This window comes from Ranitomeya variabilis, chromosome 1, assembly GCF_051348905.1.
Source record: "Ranitomeya variabilis isolate aRanVar5 chromosome 1, aRanVar5.hap1, whole genome shotgun sequence".
NCBI classification, from domain to species: Eukaryota; Metazoa; Chordata; class Amphibia; order Anura; family Dendrobatidae; genus Ranitomeya; species Ranitomeya variabilis.
The window spans coordinates 302573262-302591466 of record NC_135232.1 but is presented as its reverse complement, the minus strand read 5'-3'; the positions used below and the strand labels follow the sequence as shown (position 1 = coordinate 302591466).

Here is an 18205-nt window from a genome sequence, read left to right as displayed (position 1 = left end):
CGACTTAGCGACACTTGCGTTAACAGCAGCCCGTTAACGTATGTGTTGAATGGGCTGCTGTTAACGCAATGTGAACCTGGCTTAACTACTATGTGTCAAATGCTTATCATTATATACTGCTGCCCCACACTCTCGACCACGTCTTGTGTGTGTGTGTATATATATATATATATATATATATATATATATATATTCCTTGTATATATTATTTTGTTTTTTCGTTGTCACTAACGATATGTTCATCTCCTCCCTCCAGAATGACTGGAACAAGACCCAGGTCTGGGTTAAAACGTTGTTTATTTCTATGTCACTTTAAATCCTGCACCTTAAGATTTTTTGAACATACAGTACAGTCCCAAAAGTTTGGACACACCTTCTCATTTCAAGATTTTTCTGTATTTTCATGACTATGAAAATTGTACATTCACACTGAAGGCATCAAAACTATGAATTAACACATGTGGAATTATATACTTAATTTCAGTTGTTTCACACTTTTTTGTTATGTCTTATATTCTAGGTTCTTCAAAGTAGCCACCTTTTGCTTTGATGACTGCTTTGCACACTCTTGGCATTCTCTTGATGAGCTTCAAGAGGTAGTCACCGGGAATGGTTTTCAATTCACAGGTGTGCCCTGTCAGGTTTAATAAGTAGGATTTCTTGCCTTATAAATGGGGTTGGGACCATCAGTTGTGTTGTGCAGAAGTCTGGTGGATACACAGCTGATAGTCCTACTGAATAGACTGTTACAATTTGTGTTATGGAAAGAAAAAAGCAGCTAAGTAAAGAAAAAACGAGTGGCCATCATTACTTTAAGAAATGAAGGTAAGTCAGTCAGAAAAATTGGAAAAACTTTGAAAGTGTCCCCAAGTGCAGTTGCAAAAACCATCAAATGCTACAAAGAAACTGGCTCACATGAGGACCGCCCCAGGAAAGGAATACCAAGAGTCACCTCTGCTTCTGAGGATAAGTTTATCCGAGTCACCAGCCTCAGAAATCACAGGTTAACAGCAGCTCAGATTGGAGACCAGGTCAATGTCACACAGAGTTCTAGCAGCAGACACATCTCTACAACAACTGTTAAGAGGAGACTTTGTGCAGCAGGCCTTCATGGTAAAATAGCTGCTAGGAAACCACTGCTAAGCACAGGCAACAAGCAGAAGAGACTTGTTTGGGCTAACAAAAAGAAGGAATGGACATTAAACCAGTGGAAATCTGTGCTTTGGTCTGTTGAGTCCAAATTTAAAATCTTTGGTTCCAACCACCGTGTCTTTGTGCGACGCAGAAAAGGTGAGCGGATGGACTCTACATGCCTGGTTCCCACCGTGAAGCATGGAGGAGGAGGTGTGATGGTGTGGGGGTGATTTGCTGGTGACACTATTGGGGATTTATTCAAAATTGAAGGCATACTGAACCAGCATGGCTACCACAGCATCTTGCAGCGGCATGCTATTCCATTCGTTTTGCGTTTAGTTGGACCATCATTTATTTTTCAACAGGACAATGACCCCAAACACACCTCCAGGCTGTGTAAGGGCTATTTGACCAAAAAGGAGAGTGATGGGGTGGTACGCCACATGACCTTGCCTCCACAGTCACCAGACCTGAACCCAATCGAGATGGTTTGGGGTGAGCTGGACCGCAGAGTGAAGGCAAAAGGGCCAACAAGTGCTAAGCATCTCTGGAAACTCCTTCAAGATTGTTGGAAGACCATTCCCGGTGACTACCTCTTGAAGCTCATCAAGAGAATGCCAAGAGTGTGCAAAGCAGTCATCAAAGCAAAAGGTGGCTACTTTGAAGAACCTAGAATATAAGACATATTTTCAATTGTTTCACACTTTTTTGTTAAGTATATAATTCCACATGTGTTAATTCATAGTTTTGATGCCTTCAGTGTGAATGTACAATTTTCATAGTCATGAAAATACAGAAAAATCTTTAAATGAGAAGGTGTGTCCAAACTTTTGGTCTGTACTGTATGTCTGTTTTTTCTGCATGTGGCAAATTTCCTGATTAGAAGTGATTGTCAGACATAGGGGCCAGTCTTGTTCATGGGCTGTGTGTTTGCACTATTCACTGAAAGTGGATCTGTCAGATTAATAAAGCAAATGATATACCGTGTGGCCACTAGAAATCTTTACAGATTTTGGCCACTAGAACCTGTAACTGATTTCCTGCCCTTACATAGAGCAGCATATTAGACTGGCAGATTTGCTGTTGAAGGATTATTTCATTCTTCTTAAATGGGTATTTCTGGATGGTCCTTGTAAATACAAGCAATTTAGCAATTTTCTGCATTTTAAAATCTTCAGATGTTCCTAAGACATTAATAGTTTTCTTTACAGCTTGGAGATCGAACACCGCTTCTAGACAGCACAACATGCACAATACTGGCAAGCACTTTTCTATTGTGCTTGCCAAGTTGTTTGAAGTGTGCTGTTGCCTCTTAATCCCTGGCCAGCTACAGTTTAGTGCTTACAAGCTTCCAGCAGCAGGGGTCGGTCTCCTAGGCAACAAGCTCTAAAGAAAAATGTCACCATCTCAAGAATGACTGCAAGTTTTAATAAGCACTAATTGAAAAACTTTTTTTTTTTTTTTTTTTTTTTTTGCAAGCGCTATCCAAAAATAGCCATCTATGAGGATGGGAATCACCCTTTAAGTGATTTTCATTCAGTTCAGTTGCTTGTGAGATCCCCACTGGTGGTTGGTCCCATCAGACTGACGGGGGACGCATCACTGAGAAGGACGGAGTGGTGATAATCTAAGAGGGCAGTCTCAATTTTTTTTCACCACCCTGGACCCACTAATAAGAGGTTGTCACATGCTGTCTTTTTGGTGACAGCTGCAGTACACATTGCGTTAAGTGATTGTCATTCTTAAAATGTGAATATTTATGTTCTTTGCAGAGAATGCTAAAGGGGAAACCTTGGAACTTTTCCATTCCGTGCATGGCTGGCTTATGGTTCTTTATGAGAGAGATTGCCGGAGGAGATTTGCCCCTGAGGAACACTGGCTGCGGAAGTGAGTAACTATATCTTAAAAAGAGGTTTCAGGCTTTGTGTAGATAAATCATAATGACTGTATGCAATTTTATCCAGTCTAGACAATCTTATATGAAATAAATAATTTAGACACACACACACACAGATTTTTCTGGTAGTTTACTGAGCCTGGGTTTACATAGCATTACCTGTATTGGGTATAATAGTATCCACTTCTCAAATAACAGCAGGTTTCACTTCAGCTGGAAAATCCTTTGTAATGGTGTTTTAAGGAAACTTTGCCTGACAGCATCTGATTTTTAGTCAGCACTGCTCCATACACTGTGTAGTGGTCATTCCTAGGTATTGCAACTCAGCTCCCATTCACTTCAATAGGAGCTGAGCTGCAGTACCAGGGGACGGCCAATACACGGTGAAATATCTGTAGCATGGAAGACCCCTTTAAGGCTGTAATTGTGGCACTGCATTTTTAACAATGTAATTTTACGCTCTAGTATCAGATTGATCATTGTATTCACTATGATTTGGCTTCAAGACAACTAAAATGATTCTCACTTTCCACACAGAGATCTTAAACCGGCTGTGCTTTTCCAAGAACTGGACAAAGAGAGAAAAAGAGCTCAGCTCTTACTTCAGTACATCCCTCATGTCATCCCGCACAAAAATGTATGGTCATTTCTTAGACTAAATTAAATATGGCACATCTGTTACATTAAAAATGTTGCCTTGTCAGAGGACATTGCTGACCTACCCACAAGATAGGTCATCACGGTCTGGTTGGTAGGGGTCAAACACCCATCACCTCCACTGACTAGCTGTTATGTACTCTGACTGCGGCTGGATGTAAACTTCCAGAGCTGAGCTACAAAGTGGTGCTCCATCCAATGTGTAGCTGTCGCTGCGGAGTACTACAGAACAGCCACTAGAGATAGGTCATAAATATCTTCTGACCGGACAAACCCTTTAACCCTTCACCCACCTCCAATATTTCAGTTCCACATAACAGATATACATAGCCATGGAAATTAGCATGTGCACTTCGAATATACTGTTTCTAATACGTAACAAAAAGACTGTTCACAAGCTATTCACCTTTTCACAGTCAGTCACGCTGTCAGAAAATAGTAAGATTTTGCATTTGTTTTTAATTGTAACCTCACTTCTCTGTTCTGCAGAGAGTTCTTTTGTTCCGAAATATAGTTACCAAGGAAAAGGAGAAGCTGGGTTTGGTGGAGACAAACACCGCGTCACCTCATGTAACACACATCACTATACGACGATCACGAATGCTTGAGGTACTGTACATGGGAAGAACTTTTCTAAATGGTCAGTTTTAGTAATAAGGAGTTAATTAAGAGAATATAAGTCTTGTGCTCTCTTTACACTTAATGTAAATTGTACTAAATTCTTAAATTGTTTATAGCTTAGGGATATCACTTTTTGAGTTGTTGAGGTTGTGCCCGGGTGATACGTTTTTCGAACTCTTTCCACGAGGTCTGTGATGTGCCATATTTGCAATTTCATTAAAATGACCGTCACTCTAATTGAAACCAAATAGATCCCATAATAGTGAAATGGGGTCTGAGTGGCTCCATTTGTGTCCATCATGGATTAGATCTGTGTCCCGCAGGAGTTCCGTTATTGTGTTCCTATGATAGAACAGAACCGTGGTACTCCAAACGTTGGTGTGAACCTAACCTTACATGTTAGAAATCGATGTACCTGCTCATATTGAACATTGCCAATTAAAGCTGACGTGAAATGTTGTGATGTGCAATAATAAATTCCTCAATATGTTCTGATCTGAATACAGATAAAATGTTTTCTTTATTGGGTTTGCTTCACAGGACGGATATGACCAGCTCCGGCAGCTCTCCCAGAATGCTATGAAAGGAGTCATTAGAGTCAAATTTGTCAATGACTTAGGAGTAGATGAGGCTGGAATAGATCAGGATGGGGTTTTTAAGGAATTCTTAGAGGAAATCATAAAGAAAGTATTTGACCCGGCACTAAATCTCTTCAAGGTACTTGGAGGACCTTAACCTGACAGTTTTCCTTACCTAAGTACTCCTGTGTAACCTGCTATTCTTGATTTCTGCAGACTACGAGCACTTGTGATCGGTTATATCCATCTCCTACATCTTACATCCATGAGAACTACCTCCAGTTGTTTGAGTTTGTAGGGAAGATGCTTGGAAAGGCAGTATATGAGGTAAGGCATGGCCCTGAATTTCTACATACATAAAATCACAGTAAGAAATGTAATAACACGTTTCTCTTTTAGGGTATTGTGGTGGATGTTCCTTTTGCTTCATTTTTTCTTAGCCAATTATTAGGGCACCATCACAGCATCTTCTATAGCTCCGTAGATGAGCTTCCTTCTTTGGATCCGGAGTTCTATAAGAATCTCACATCCATTAAGGTGAGAGCAATGATTTTAGGGACACAATAATGCTGTAATACAAATGCACTTTTTGCTGTAGAACCATGTTGTAAAAGGCCTGATAGCATCTCTTCCAGTTGCTCATAAACATTATCTTATCAGCAAATCTCCCAAAATACAATTTTAGAGTGGGGCGAGAGGTCATTACAAAATAGTAGAATACCTTATACTTATCTCTCCTATGCGATCACCTGTCCTTTTGCTTCTGCCACTTCACTATCCTCAGCGCTGGTCTTCGCTTATTCCGACGCCAAGTTCCGTTATTGGCCTCATGCGGTCACATATGCAAGGTGCATCACAGAGGATCAGATAGCTGCAGGGAAGGCAGCCGAAGACCGTAAAATAGTAGGCGGTTGACCACTATATTGTTGGGTTCGTTCTAATTGAATACCAAATATTCTGCCAGAATCCCCAGAATTCAGTGTTTTTGAAGAAATTTGTAGCAAATTCTATTTAATTGCCCAAACTGAGTAAATGTTGTACATCAGTGCCCAAAAAAGTATAATTCCCCCCAATGTCTAGTACTCAGGACTCAGGAAGTGGTTCCATGGCTGCTTTCTTGCAACTACAGTTATGTCGAACAATGAGGCCACAGACATTTTACAACTATAACCAACTGGCTCTAAAACTGAGCACTAGTAGTAATATCTACTTTTGTAAATGCATCTAATATTTCATCTGGAAAGGAGAATAATCAACAGCTTTGAAATTGGTAACTACTGATGAAAGCCTCTCAGACTGATCTACAGTCTCAAATATCTGTACAATTTGCCCAAAGACAGCTAAAGCGTAACTTATTAAACTACGTTGGACTAGTACTTTTTATGCTATGTCACCATGTAAATAAAACTTCACTTTTATTGAACACAGGCACTTAAAAATGTGTTAGAAATACAAATAGGTTGGTCATCAACATTATACTATTATACTTATTACATAGTACAGTGTAAACGGGGCATTAGCTATTGCTACTGCTCTAATTGTACTGACCAGCATAATAAAGTTACTGTACCTGGACATTTTTACTAGTGAAAACTGTAAAAAAAGAAACCCCCCATTATATTCCCAAATGAAAAGACAAGCTGCTATCTGGCTATGTTGACAGACAAATAGATTATGGCTCTTTAAAGGTGGGAATGAAAAAAAAAGAAGATAATATTAGTTGCAGCAGGTAGGAACTAAAATATTAGTCCTACAAATGTCATCCATTTTTGTCATGATGTAGCTCTTTGCATAGCTGCTTACACTGAAAAACTAGATGTGTGTTTGTCTGTCGAGTAACACTATTGTCTTACATTTTACAGCGATATGATGGCGATATTAGTGATCTAGGCCTCACTCTTTCTTATGATGAAGACGTTATGGGTCAGGTAGCTGATTTTTGCTGTTTGTTTTGCCAAATTGATTACCATAATTTAGCTTAGCACCATACTTGGAGTGATTTTACAGTTTTTAGGGGTGTTGTGTAGTACTGCTGTACCAAAAATTTCTTCCCTAATCTAAATTTATGAGGAAGGCTTTAAATAATAGTGCATCCTCCACTATGGTGAGCTACCCACATACTGACTATACGTTGAACTCAATAATAACACCTTACGCAGTACGTTCCCTCTAGTTGGGGCTGGAAGTACAGCACTACTCATGTCCTCATCGGTATGAAGAGAGACTGCTGCATCCTGGGGGGGGCAGTTGCCGAGTCAGTTGTCCAATGCCCATATCCTGTATTGTGCATGTTACCTTGTGCCAACTGGCATGCATCGTGATCTGGACAGGAACTGAACCACCATTCAAGTGTTATCTTTCACATTTATGTCTGTACAGGGATTTGGAGCTCTGCATCAGAGAAACAGAGCTCTGAGCACTATATAGATAACTGAAAGGGGATGTCCACTACTAGGACAACCCCTTCACATTCCTCGTGTTTGCCTCATTAAAATAAAAATGCCTATACGGCGGCGTTTCAGAGGTGTCGGCACTTGCGTTCTTGGGGCTGTAGTGAGGTTGTTACGCCATACAAGCCCTGCACCTAATCAGTGCTGGATTCACTGTCCCCCAAATTTTTAATGGAGGTTAAAGGTTCAGGTTTACTGCTTTCTTAAATACTGCATTAAAGTAGATATGTCAGCAAATTCCACAATACAAACTACAGACCCTATGAAGCTGGTGTACCTACCTCCCTTGGGGTTTTTAAGTTTTCTGTCCTAACTGCGCTCATAACATCAGGCAGAATAACTTTCAAAAAGGATTCTACAGCCTGACATTCCCAAAGTTAGTACACCATTATTATATGTAAGAGATCATCTATGCTTACAGTTTGCATTGTGAAATCTGTTGCCATAGCTTTAATAGTCTATAAAATGCATTTATTTATCAACATGCACCTCTATAAGTAAGGACCGCTGCAAGCAGGCAAATTACTTCTCTGTACAAGTTTCTTGTCACTATGACACCCATAGGTACAAAGTGTACAAAATTGGTACAAAATGTATCTGTAATTTTAAAGATTCACATGTAATCTGACTGAAAACGAATTGTGGCTAGTTTTATTGGAAGCTGCTTTGCTTCTAGTGGAGAACTCCTCCATAATATGTTGTGGCACCACTTTCCTCTATGTGTAATTTCTACGGATGTGTGAACCATGATGCACATTTACTATTCAATTATAAGAACCACTTCTGATCACTGATCAATGTATATATTTTTAGCTGGTCTGCCATGAGCTGGTCCCTGGAGGGAAATCCATTTCTGTAGCTAATGAAAACAAGTAAGTGTATGCACATCTTGCCACATCTTTAGCCACTCTCACGTCACATAACCCTTAATGCCCCTTAGAGGCATTTTTTTCTGGAATCTAATTACAAATTTTATGTCATGACTGAAATACAAAATACTGTTTACGCCTAAACACCAAAGCCAGTTTTCACCTTCCTGACCAGGCCAAAGGTTTCCACATGTCTCAGTTTGTTTTTTCACATTGTACTTTATGTTAATGGTAAAGTTGATATGATCTATAATTTGACAAATATTCACAATTTTCAAACTTTCAGTTTTTATGCCCTTCAAGTGAATCTGTCAGCAGGTGTTTGCTGTTTGAGTGCAGCATGATGTGGAGACTGAGACCCTGATTCCAGCAGACGATTCACTAGAGGACTAGTTGTCTAGTGCCATGTAGTCCTCCTGCTCTGTGCAACCCCGCCCCCACCATTGCTTAGCGTATTTCTGTCAATGTACAGTGTACTCTTTAAAACCGTCATACTGCAAGAATTCTCAATAAGTTCGTTAGCATCATTTTTTAAACAATTTTTTTCACTTTTGAAGTGACTTTGAGGGGCCTGTAAGAAGGAGTTAATAAATCATTTGTGCCTTAAAAATAGTGCGATTAGAAAATACAACTCGTCCCACAGAAAAAAACCTCATTCAGCTGTATTAATGAAAAAAACAAAACGTTATGCCTCTTGAAATGCAAAAGTAAAAAATAAATAAATAAAATAATAAGAAAAGATAAATAATAAAAATGTTATTAGCGGTTAAGTAGGAGTAGTAGAGGTAGTAGTAGTGGTAGCATTTTACTGTTGCCTTTTTTATTATTGTCTATAGATGTTTAGATTTTTTTCATTAGCTAGTTTGCATTTGCTTTATCCAGCGTTGTCTGCCATATGTTCTTGTACAGACTGTGTCCCTTTCTGCTCTTCAGGATCAGTTACATCCATCTTATGGCTCACTTCCGCATGCACACACAGATCAAGAACCAGACGGCTGCTCTCATCAGCGGTTTCCGCTCTATCATCCGGCCTGAGTGGATACGTATGTTCTCCGCACCCGAGCTGCAGCGTCTTATATCAGGGGACAATGCCGAGATCGACTTAGATGACCTCAAGTGAGTTAAATAATTGAAGATGTCATGAGATACTTTCCATCTCTTTGACGTTCGTCTTTTGCCGAATGTTACACTTAAATGTCTTTCATAGAAGCAACCACTATTAAGCGTTCTTGTTAAAATCCTCACTAAATATTCTTTTTTATTTCTTTTACAGGAAACACACGGTGTACTATGGAGGCTTCCATGGTAGTCATCGGGTTATTGTCTGGTTGTGGGATATTTTAGCGAATGATTTCAATTCAGATGAAAAAGCCATGTTTCTAAAGGTATCCCCTTTTCCTGGCATTCTCAACCCATTTCTTCTGATGAAAACATAATTGTAGAGTTCTTACCGAAATAAAATATAATAGTATGTCCAGTGGTTGGAAAGCGCACCAGAGCTATGCCCATGCCAGTAGCAGCGGGTGCCAGGTTACTGTGCAGCGTCAGGAGGAGGTGTTTCCCGATTTTGCAGTCTAATAATGTCTGGAAGACTATAAGTCTTGTTATATGTCTCCTGCTTTCTCTTTCAGTTTGTTACTTCGTGCTCCCGGCCTCCTCTGTTAGGATTTGCCTACCTAAAGCCGCCATTCTCCATTCGCTGTGTGGAGGTATCTGATGATCAGGTGAGACCGTTATTCATAAGTAACCGTTTATCCCTGGATTTAGTAACACCATTACATAATGTGACACTGCTGAATAAGATCCAATATCTTGTTTTTCATTGGCATACAGTTTGGAGAATTTTGTGATGTATGTGTGTACAAACAGGGTGTGAACACATCCTTGTTATACTTTCCATAACTTGGCCCAAACCCTTTTCTCTAACCATGTTTTTGACCCTCTTTTCAGGATACTGGGGACACGTTGGGTAGCGTTCTACGTGGCTTCTTTACAATTAGAAAAAGAGAACCCGGTGGGCGCCTTCCCACCTCCTCTACTTGTTTTAACCTCCTAAAACTTCCCAACTACAGCAAGAAGGTGATTCTGCGGGAGAAGCTCCGCTACGCTATCAGCATGAACACTGGCTTTGAATTGTCATAGCACTTATTTCTTTTACACCTCGGATCTGTACCACGTTGCAAAGTAATTTATGACATGTTTGCTTCTGAAATGAAGGATTATGTATAAGAAGCTCTAAAATATTTACTTCCACATGTGCAGTCCCATCACTAGATTTAATCCTCAGGTTGCGAATATGTTGACCCATTTCTGAAATGAGCACAACTGATCTTTTTATTTTACAAGCTTTGACTTGTGGTACTAGTGTATTTAACCAAACTAGGAATTTTTGCTAGGTGGTTTTAAGAAATGGATTTATGCTTAGAAGTCAGAATATCAGATTGCAGAGTTGTGTAACATAAGGTCTTTGGATGCGGGTGTTTCTGTCAATGAGTTCAGTTCATTCCTACTTGTATAGACCAGAAAACATTCTGGCTTACACAGTAGGGTCTGTAAAGCCATACATTAAGGGGAACCACCTCCACACCGCTGGAATGGCCAGTATATATATATATATATATATATATATATATATATATATATATATATATATATATATATATATATATATATATATATATTAGGATATGATGATAATGTGTGCATACTTATAGATTGTACAGAAATAACACATTTCAGTCTTTCTTCTCTTAGGGGGACACTCACAAAGGCTACAAGTATTTTAAACAGTAGCACGATCAGTTCCGTGTCTTAAAGGGAATGTGTCATTAAAAATTACATTGTTGAATACATTTTTTATGTTGGTGCTGATGTTATACATTTTTAGTGATTATTTTTTTTCCTGTGGTACGATTTTTATTATAAATCCAAAATCTTGCCCGTCCCGCCACTTGACCACTAAGCTTCAAAATAGGCTGACATTTCTTGATCTGTAGAGATCACTTTCAGCAATTGTATAACTATCATCAGGAATACAATAAAAGTTAAACCCCTATTTATAGATGACACAGGATCCATCATTCCAATTAGGTGATGGTCACAGCTCACATCCTCTCCCTACCAGCAGACTGACCTCTGACCGGATCACAGGATATCCTTTTTAACACTCTAATCCCAAGTTCAAGGGAACCTGTCACCTGAATTTAGCAGGACCAGTTTTGGGTCATATGGGCGGGGTTTTCGGGTGTTTGATTCACCCTTTCCTTACCCGCTGGCTGCATGCTGGCCGCAATATTGCCTTGCGCAGGCGTGTACTCCGGAGGACAGAGAATGAACTTCAATCCAATATTGCGGCCAGCATGCAGCCAGCAAAACTGGTCCCGCCAAATTCAGGTGACAGGTTCCCTTTAATTAATATTTCCAGGCCTATTGTATCTTATGGTCGATGTTTAAGCTGTAAAGCTTTTCTCAGAGCTCCTTATGGTCATGCTCTGGAATTGGAATAAAAAATCAAATCAAATTAAAACAGATTAAAAAATTGTGTAACATTATCATTGAGGTTTTTTTTAAATATTATAGGTGATACATTCTCTTTAAGAGTCCAAAACTAGATTAGACTCCAATGTTGAGGAAATGTGCTCTTTTTTTATGTAGAATCTATTTATTAGATCTTTACTCGCCCACTAACTGTTGGCATCCGTCTACCTCTAGTGGTCCTGGTGGTAAGTAGACATGTTTCTATGAAGAAATGTGTATAGAGACATTCCTAAGTACACTTAGGGCATGTGCACAATAATGTCTTTTTCAGGTGGGTCCACTCTGAAATTCCCCGGAAAAGCACCCAGAAAACGCTTAAAACTAATTATTTTGTAATCGCTTCAGGTTTCAGATAATGCCAAGCGGTTGACCTGACCTTTCTTCTAAATTTTATCGCTTAGAAGACACTACAAACTAAATGAAAGATGCCTATGGGGAGCCCCCCACACCACCAAAATAAATAGATGGCGTCTTTTGCAGCATTTTAAAAAGCCTCCAAAACTGCTGGCATTTCCTGAAGCAGGTTTTGCTTAAAAAATTTGGCAGGTTCTCCCAAGTTTAAAAGACCTGTGCACTGAGGCTTAGATTATGTCTACACTGAGATTTTTTGAGCAGAATTCCTCCAAAAAACAAGAGTTTTAGTTGGAGAGTTGGAGCTTTTCTGCACCAAAAAGTAGAAAAAAACTAATCGTGAACGTAGTCTTAAAGGTGTGTTCACATTTCAGGATTTTTGATGAGTTTTTAGAGCAGAAACTCTCCAACCCTTCAATTAAAACTTGTGGTTTTTGAGCTCCACAAATAAACTCGGTGTGAACACATTTTTAAGGGGGGTGCACACTGACTTTTTGGAGCAGAAACTGACCAAAAACTCCCAAGTTTTTGTAAAATTTTGAAATTTGGATAGTTTTCACTCAGTCGTTTCCCAACTAACTTTGTATGAACATAGAATGATCATGAATCGGGTTGAAATTAACTTGTGGACAAAGGAGCCACAAGACTTGTCCTCATATCTGAAAAAGGCTCATAACATTTATAATAGTATAATTCTGGTTATAAAATTCACATTCCAAACAATTTCCATGAAATTCATGTGACATGAAATCTAAGTCCTCATAGTCAAAATGAGTTTTATTATGGTTTTATTATAGCATCATTGTATATATTCAGTATGACTTTGTTTGATTTTACTGTTAAATTAAGCCACTGTAAAGGAATGACATTTGTTCTCATCATGTTCTTCGATCCTTCATCACCTTGAGAATCTGCTGCTCCATCCTTGAATGTCCCTGGCATTAGGAAGATGTTTCAGATCACTGAGCTCAAGAAGTCCAGGAATCTATGCTGGGGCACCCTCTTACTGTGTAAAAGGGGAGCTCCTGCTGCAAATAAATGCTTCAAAAGATGCTAAATAAATTATTGACTATCCGTATCTTTTCTAATAAGTCATGCTGCACTTTCTGTTTTTTTTCCTTTCTCTTTTATTGATTGTATTTATTATTCAGTTTATATGTATAAAGTCAGAGTATTCCTTCATGATAGTTCTCGAGGACAAGATCAGGACCGGATGGTACGGCTCTGATCACTATGCAGTGGATCTAACAATTTATTTTAGCAGGATTTTTTAGTTTTACTGTGTCCAGAAAGAAATCATTTGTCATCCATTTTATCAACATTCTTAAGAAAATAACATCCTATTTTCCATCCGCTGCTTGTACATTAAAGTCAGAGCATGTAAAAATGTGTGTTGTCATCTGTTGCGTTTGTGTTTTTCCATCCAATGAAAATCGTACATCGTCTCATAATGACATGATTGCTTTTTCATCTCCAATTTCATTTTCTCAAACTTAAATAACATGGTGATGTAATAATGGATAAGGTCAACCAAAACTGCTGTTTTACTTAGCATCTGTGTTTATATGCTTTACAGCTAAATGGTGACATATCGAGTGACACTAAAAATGGAGTGTTGCATTGCGACATCACATCTAACGATTAACTACGGTAGACGCACTGCCACTTTCTGCAAGTCACAAATGTTTCTAGATGTGTTGGATATTGCGTCACTGGTCGTACTCGACTCACTTGCTCTAAACTTTGATGCAAATAACGTGAGACGTGAGACTGCGACTTACGGGCCTCTTATCTGTGACTTGGCAATTTACAGCAAAATCACAGTTCTAAAATTGTTCTCATCATCAGATCTCATACAAGTTGCACAGATGTTTTTGCTTGTCACGTGGCACATGTAGTTGTGTAGCCGCAGCTTAAAAAGTACCTGTTGCATGCCTGTTTTTGTATGTTCTTGTATTCGGCATTTTAAATCCATTCTGGAGCATCTTTCCCCATAATTCTGTATTGAGCCTTACACAGTCTGATTCTGACCGGTCAGTACTATCTGTGCTGGAATGTGTAAGCACCAGTTCTCAATGTATTAATAAATACTCAGGTAATTAATAACAGGGGAATGGCACAACGTGAAATTCTCAGAAAATGTGCTCCAAAATTTCTAATTCAAGTGCAAGTATTCACTAAAACCTGGATAGTACGTGAAAGGTGTAGCAGATTGGCATGATACCCCAGTATTAATTTGATGCCAACTGTACAGAGTGCAAAGGAGAGTTGTGGGTTTGAGAGGTCCTTGGACCCTTTAAAATTAGTATGTTTAGTAGTAGAAGACCTCTTTAACCCTTTGTGTTTTACCATTTTTAAGTTTCCATTTTTCGCTCCCCTTCTTCCCAGAGCCATAAGTTTTTTATTTTGCTGTTAATATGGCCATGTGAGGGCTTGTTTTTTGCAGGACGAGTTGTACTTTTGAAGGACACCTTTAGTGATGAGCGAATATACTCAACTTTTTTTTAACTTGCTTCAATAGTCTCCATGGGAGACTAGAAGCTGTGATCATCTGATCGCTTGTGCTTCTATGTAGCTATACATCTAAGGTGGGAACGGGGTTATCTGGAATCTGTCAAAATGATCTACCCCCCTCCAAACTTTATATTGTCATATTTCTCTCAAAGATAATGTTATCCACATTTTTGCTCATGCATTCTGTTGCTTCCTGACAGAAAAATCTTTTTTTTTAAATTCATATTCAAATAAGTTTTACAGTTTTTTGAGAAAGTATTCACCCCCCACTTGGCATTCTTCATGTTTTGCTACCTCACAACCTGGAATTTCCCTAGGTTTTTTTTTTGAGGGTTTGCATCAGTTCATATAAAGATCATGCCTACAACTGTGAACATTTGTTTTTCTTTTTATATTGTGAACAAACAACAAATAGGACAAAATAACTGAAAACTTCAGTGTGCATAACTATTCACCTCCCTAAAGTCAGTGCTTTGTAGAGCCTCCTTTTGCGGCAGTTACAAGTCACTTTGGATAAGTCTCTATGAGCTTTCCACATCTTGCCACAGGGATTTTTGCCTATTACTCAAGGCAAAACTGCTCCAGTTTCTTCTGGTGAACAGCAATCATCAAGTCTAACCACAGATTCTCCATTGGATTAAGGTCTGGTCTTTAGCTAGGCCACTCCAAAACATTTATACATTTACCCTTAAACTACTCAAGTGTTGCTTTAGCAGTATGCTTTGGGCCATCGTCTTGTCAGATGGTGAACCTCCATCCCAGTAGCAAATCACTGACAGACTGAAACAGGTTTTGCTCAAGATTATTCCTGTATTTCACACCATCCATCTTTCCCTTGATGCTGACCATTTTCCCTGTCGTTGCCAAAAAACATCACAGCATAATGCTGTCAACACCATATTTCACTGTGTGGATGATGTTCTTGGAGTGATGAGCTGTGTTCGTTTGGCACCAGACAAAGTGTTTACCTTTGGTGGACAAAAAGTTCACTTTTGGTCTCATCTGACCACAGCTCCTTCCTCCATAAATTTGGGGAGTATCCCACATGTCTTTTGGCAAATTGAAACCAAGTTTTAAAATTTTTGTGTGTTATGGAAATTTGGTTTGGATAAATCTATCCATGTTTGTGCTGCGGCCGTTTCCAATAAGACTGAGTATTTTGAGCGCTCATCAAGAATGGACTGTACACCATTGAGACAGAAAAACATTCCATCAATACTGATGATTTATTGTACATACATAGTTTTATAATTGCATATAGAAAGGAGTGGTTAGGGGTGGTTAGTTAATTACCATATTGTCTAGCTCCTCTGTTATTGGTTATCTAAATATATATGGAATATTGTGATTAATGCACATATGAATGCTGATTAAGCAACTAAAATGTAACTCTGCATCATTCTGCATCTATGACAAAGTTGAGACATCTGATCATCACTTATTACATCTGGCGTTGTTCTGCTTTTGCCTGGAAAACCCCCATACAGTCTGTCTGGCTTATATAAGTTTATGTCAGCCATTTTAAGCCATTGATTATAATGTATATATTAGCTGTGAGTATATATGATTATAGAGGAGTATACATGCATGTGAGATCTAGATATTAGACACGTGCAGGTTACTCTGGGAACAGACTACTGCCAATCGCACTGGGCACACCTGTGCCCGGGCCGCCTGAGTGAGAACACAAGCGGCAAATCTACCACCCCGGTCCGGTCATCCTAACTGGCTCACCGGCACTACGGGAATCTGCAGTAGCCCTCTAAGTTATCACTACCCGTGCCTGGATCCTGGGACCACCTGCCCCGGGACTACCTGTCCCTCCTATGCACGGGAATCCTGCAATAACCTATCGAGCGATTTGACCTGCAGTCTGTTACCCAGCAACCACAAGCAAAACAGTCACCGTTCCAACTGTCTCCCGGATCTTACACAAACATGGAACACATACACGGCACACAGCAGACACCTTGACTTATATCCCAGGGTTTGGATATGGGCTTGGACTTCTTACACTACCTGGGAATGTGGTGGTGACCACACCTGACCGGCAAGAGGTATAGACCCGGACTGGGCACAGGGGACTTTCAGGTAAGATGATAACATTTTCTTACCTTACTTATGGAGCTGCGCAGTCTTCATCCTGTGAACCAAGGCCGTGGCCAACACCTCCGTCTCCAGTCAGCAGGGTCCCCTGTGTGTTTCGTCCACGCCCCACGAGCAGACGCCAGTTGTTATGGAAATTTGGTTTGGATAAATCTATCCATGTGTGTGCTGCGGCCGTTCCCAATAAGACTGAGTATTTTGAGCGCTCATCAAGAATGCATTGTACACCATTGTGACAGAAAAACATTCCATCAATACTGATGATTTATTGTACATAGTTTTATAATTGCATATAGAAAGGAGTGGTTAGTTAATTACCATATTGTCTAGTTCCTCTGTTATTGGTTATCTAAATGTATATGGAATATTGTGATTAATGCACATATGAATGCTGATTAACCCCTTCACCCCCGGAGCTGTTTTCGTTTTTCGCTCCCCTCCTTCCCAGAACCATAACTTTTTTATTTTTCCGTCAATATGGCCATGTGAGGGCTTATTTTTTGCGGGACGAGATGTACTTTTGAAGGATACCATTTGTTTTACCATGCCGTGTAACAGAAAATGGGAAAAAATTCCAAGTGTGATGAAATTGCAAAAAAAGTGCAATCTCACACTTGTTTTTTGTTTGGCTTTTTTGCTAGGTTCACCAAATGCTAAAACTAACCATTATGATTCTCCAGGTCATTACGAGTTCATAGACATCTAACATGTCTAGGTTATTTTTTATCTAAGTGGTGGAAAAAAATTTTGCAAAGTTTGCAAAAAAAAAAAAAATTGCGCGATTTTCCGATACCCGTAGCGTCTCCATATTTCGTGATCTGGGATCAGGTGAGGGCTTATTTTTTGCGTGCCGAGCTGATGTTTTTAATGATACCATTTTGGTGTAGATACGTTCTTTTGATCGCCTGTTACTGCATTTTAATGCAATGTCGCGGCGACCAAAAAAACGTAATTTTGGCGTTTTGATTTTTTTTCTCGCTACGCCATTTAGCGGTCAGGTTAATCCTTTGTTTTTATTGATAGATCGGGCGATTCTGAACGCGGCGATACCAAATATGTGTAGGTTTGATTTTTTTTAATTCTTTTATTTTGATTGGGGCGAAAGGGGGGTGATTTAAACTTTTATATATTTTTTATTTTTTTATATATTTTTAAATACTTTTTTTTTTTTTTTTAATTTTGGCATGCTTCAATAGCCTCCATAGGAGGCTAGAAGCATGCACAACACGATTGCCTCTGCTACATAGAGGTGAAGTACAGATCACCTCTATGTAGTAGAAATGGTCGTGTACTTTGAACGCCGACCACAGGGTGGCGCTCAAAGCATTTGGCCATCAACAACCATAGAGGTCTCAAGGAGACCTCTGGTTGTTATGGCAATGCACCGATGACCCCCGATCATGTGACGGGGGTCAGCGGTGCGAGCACCTCCGGCCGCGCGGCCGGGAGCGTCAGTTAAATGCCGCTGTCAGCGCTTGACGGCGGCATTTA

At 39.5% G+C, this 18205-nt stretch overlaps 1 protein-coding gene across 3 annotated transcripts in view; it reads left to right on the top strand.

Moving 5' to 3' along the window:
- UBE3B (ubiquitin protein ligase E3B) overlaps nt 1-13481 on the top strand; it is an 88948-nt gene extending 75467 nt beyond the window's left edge. For all 3 annotated transcript variants that reach the window (XM_077295840.1, XM_077295859.1, XM_077295850.1), the window contains 12 exons: nt 2907-3021; nt 3569-3668; nt 4178-4297; nt 4850-5026; nt 5104-5214; nt 5287-5424; nt 6750-6815; nt 8151-8209; nt 9140-9322; nt 9480-9591; nt 9838-9930; nt 10157-13481. In XM_077295840.1, the coding sequence (XP_077151955.1) occupies nt 2907-3021; nt 3569-3668; nt 4178-4297; nt 4850-5026; nt 5104-5214; nt 5287-5424; nt 6750-6815; nt 8151-8209; nt 9140-9322; nt 9480-9591; nt 9838-9930; nt 10157-10348 (1466 nt within the window). In that variant the 3' untranslated portion in view covers nt 10349-13481. The remainder of the gene's footprint in view (nt 1-2906; nt 3022-3568; nt 3669-4177; nt 4298-4849; nt 5027-5103; nt 5215-5286; nt 5425-6749; nt 6816-8150; nt 8210-9139; nt 9323-9479; nt 9592-9837; nt 9931-10156) is intronic.
- The last annotated feature ends 4724 nt before the right edge of the window (nt 13482-18205 follow it).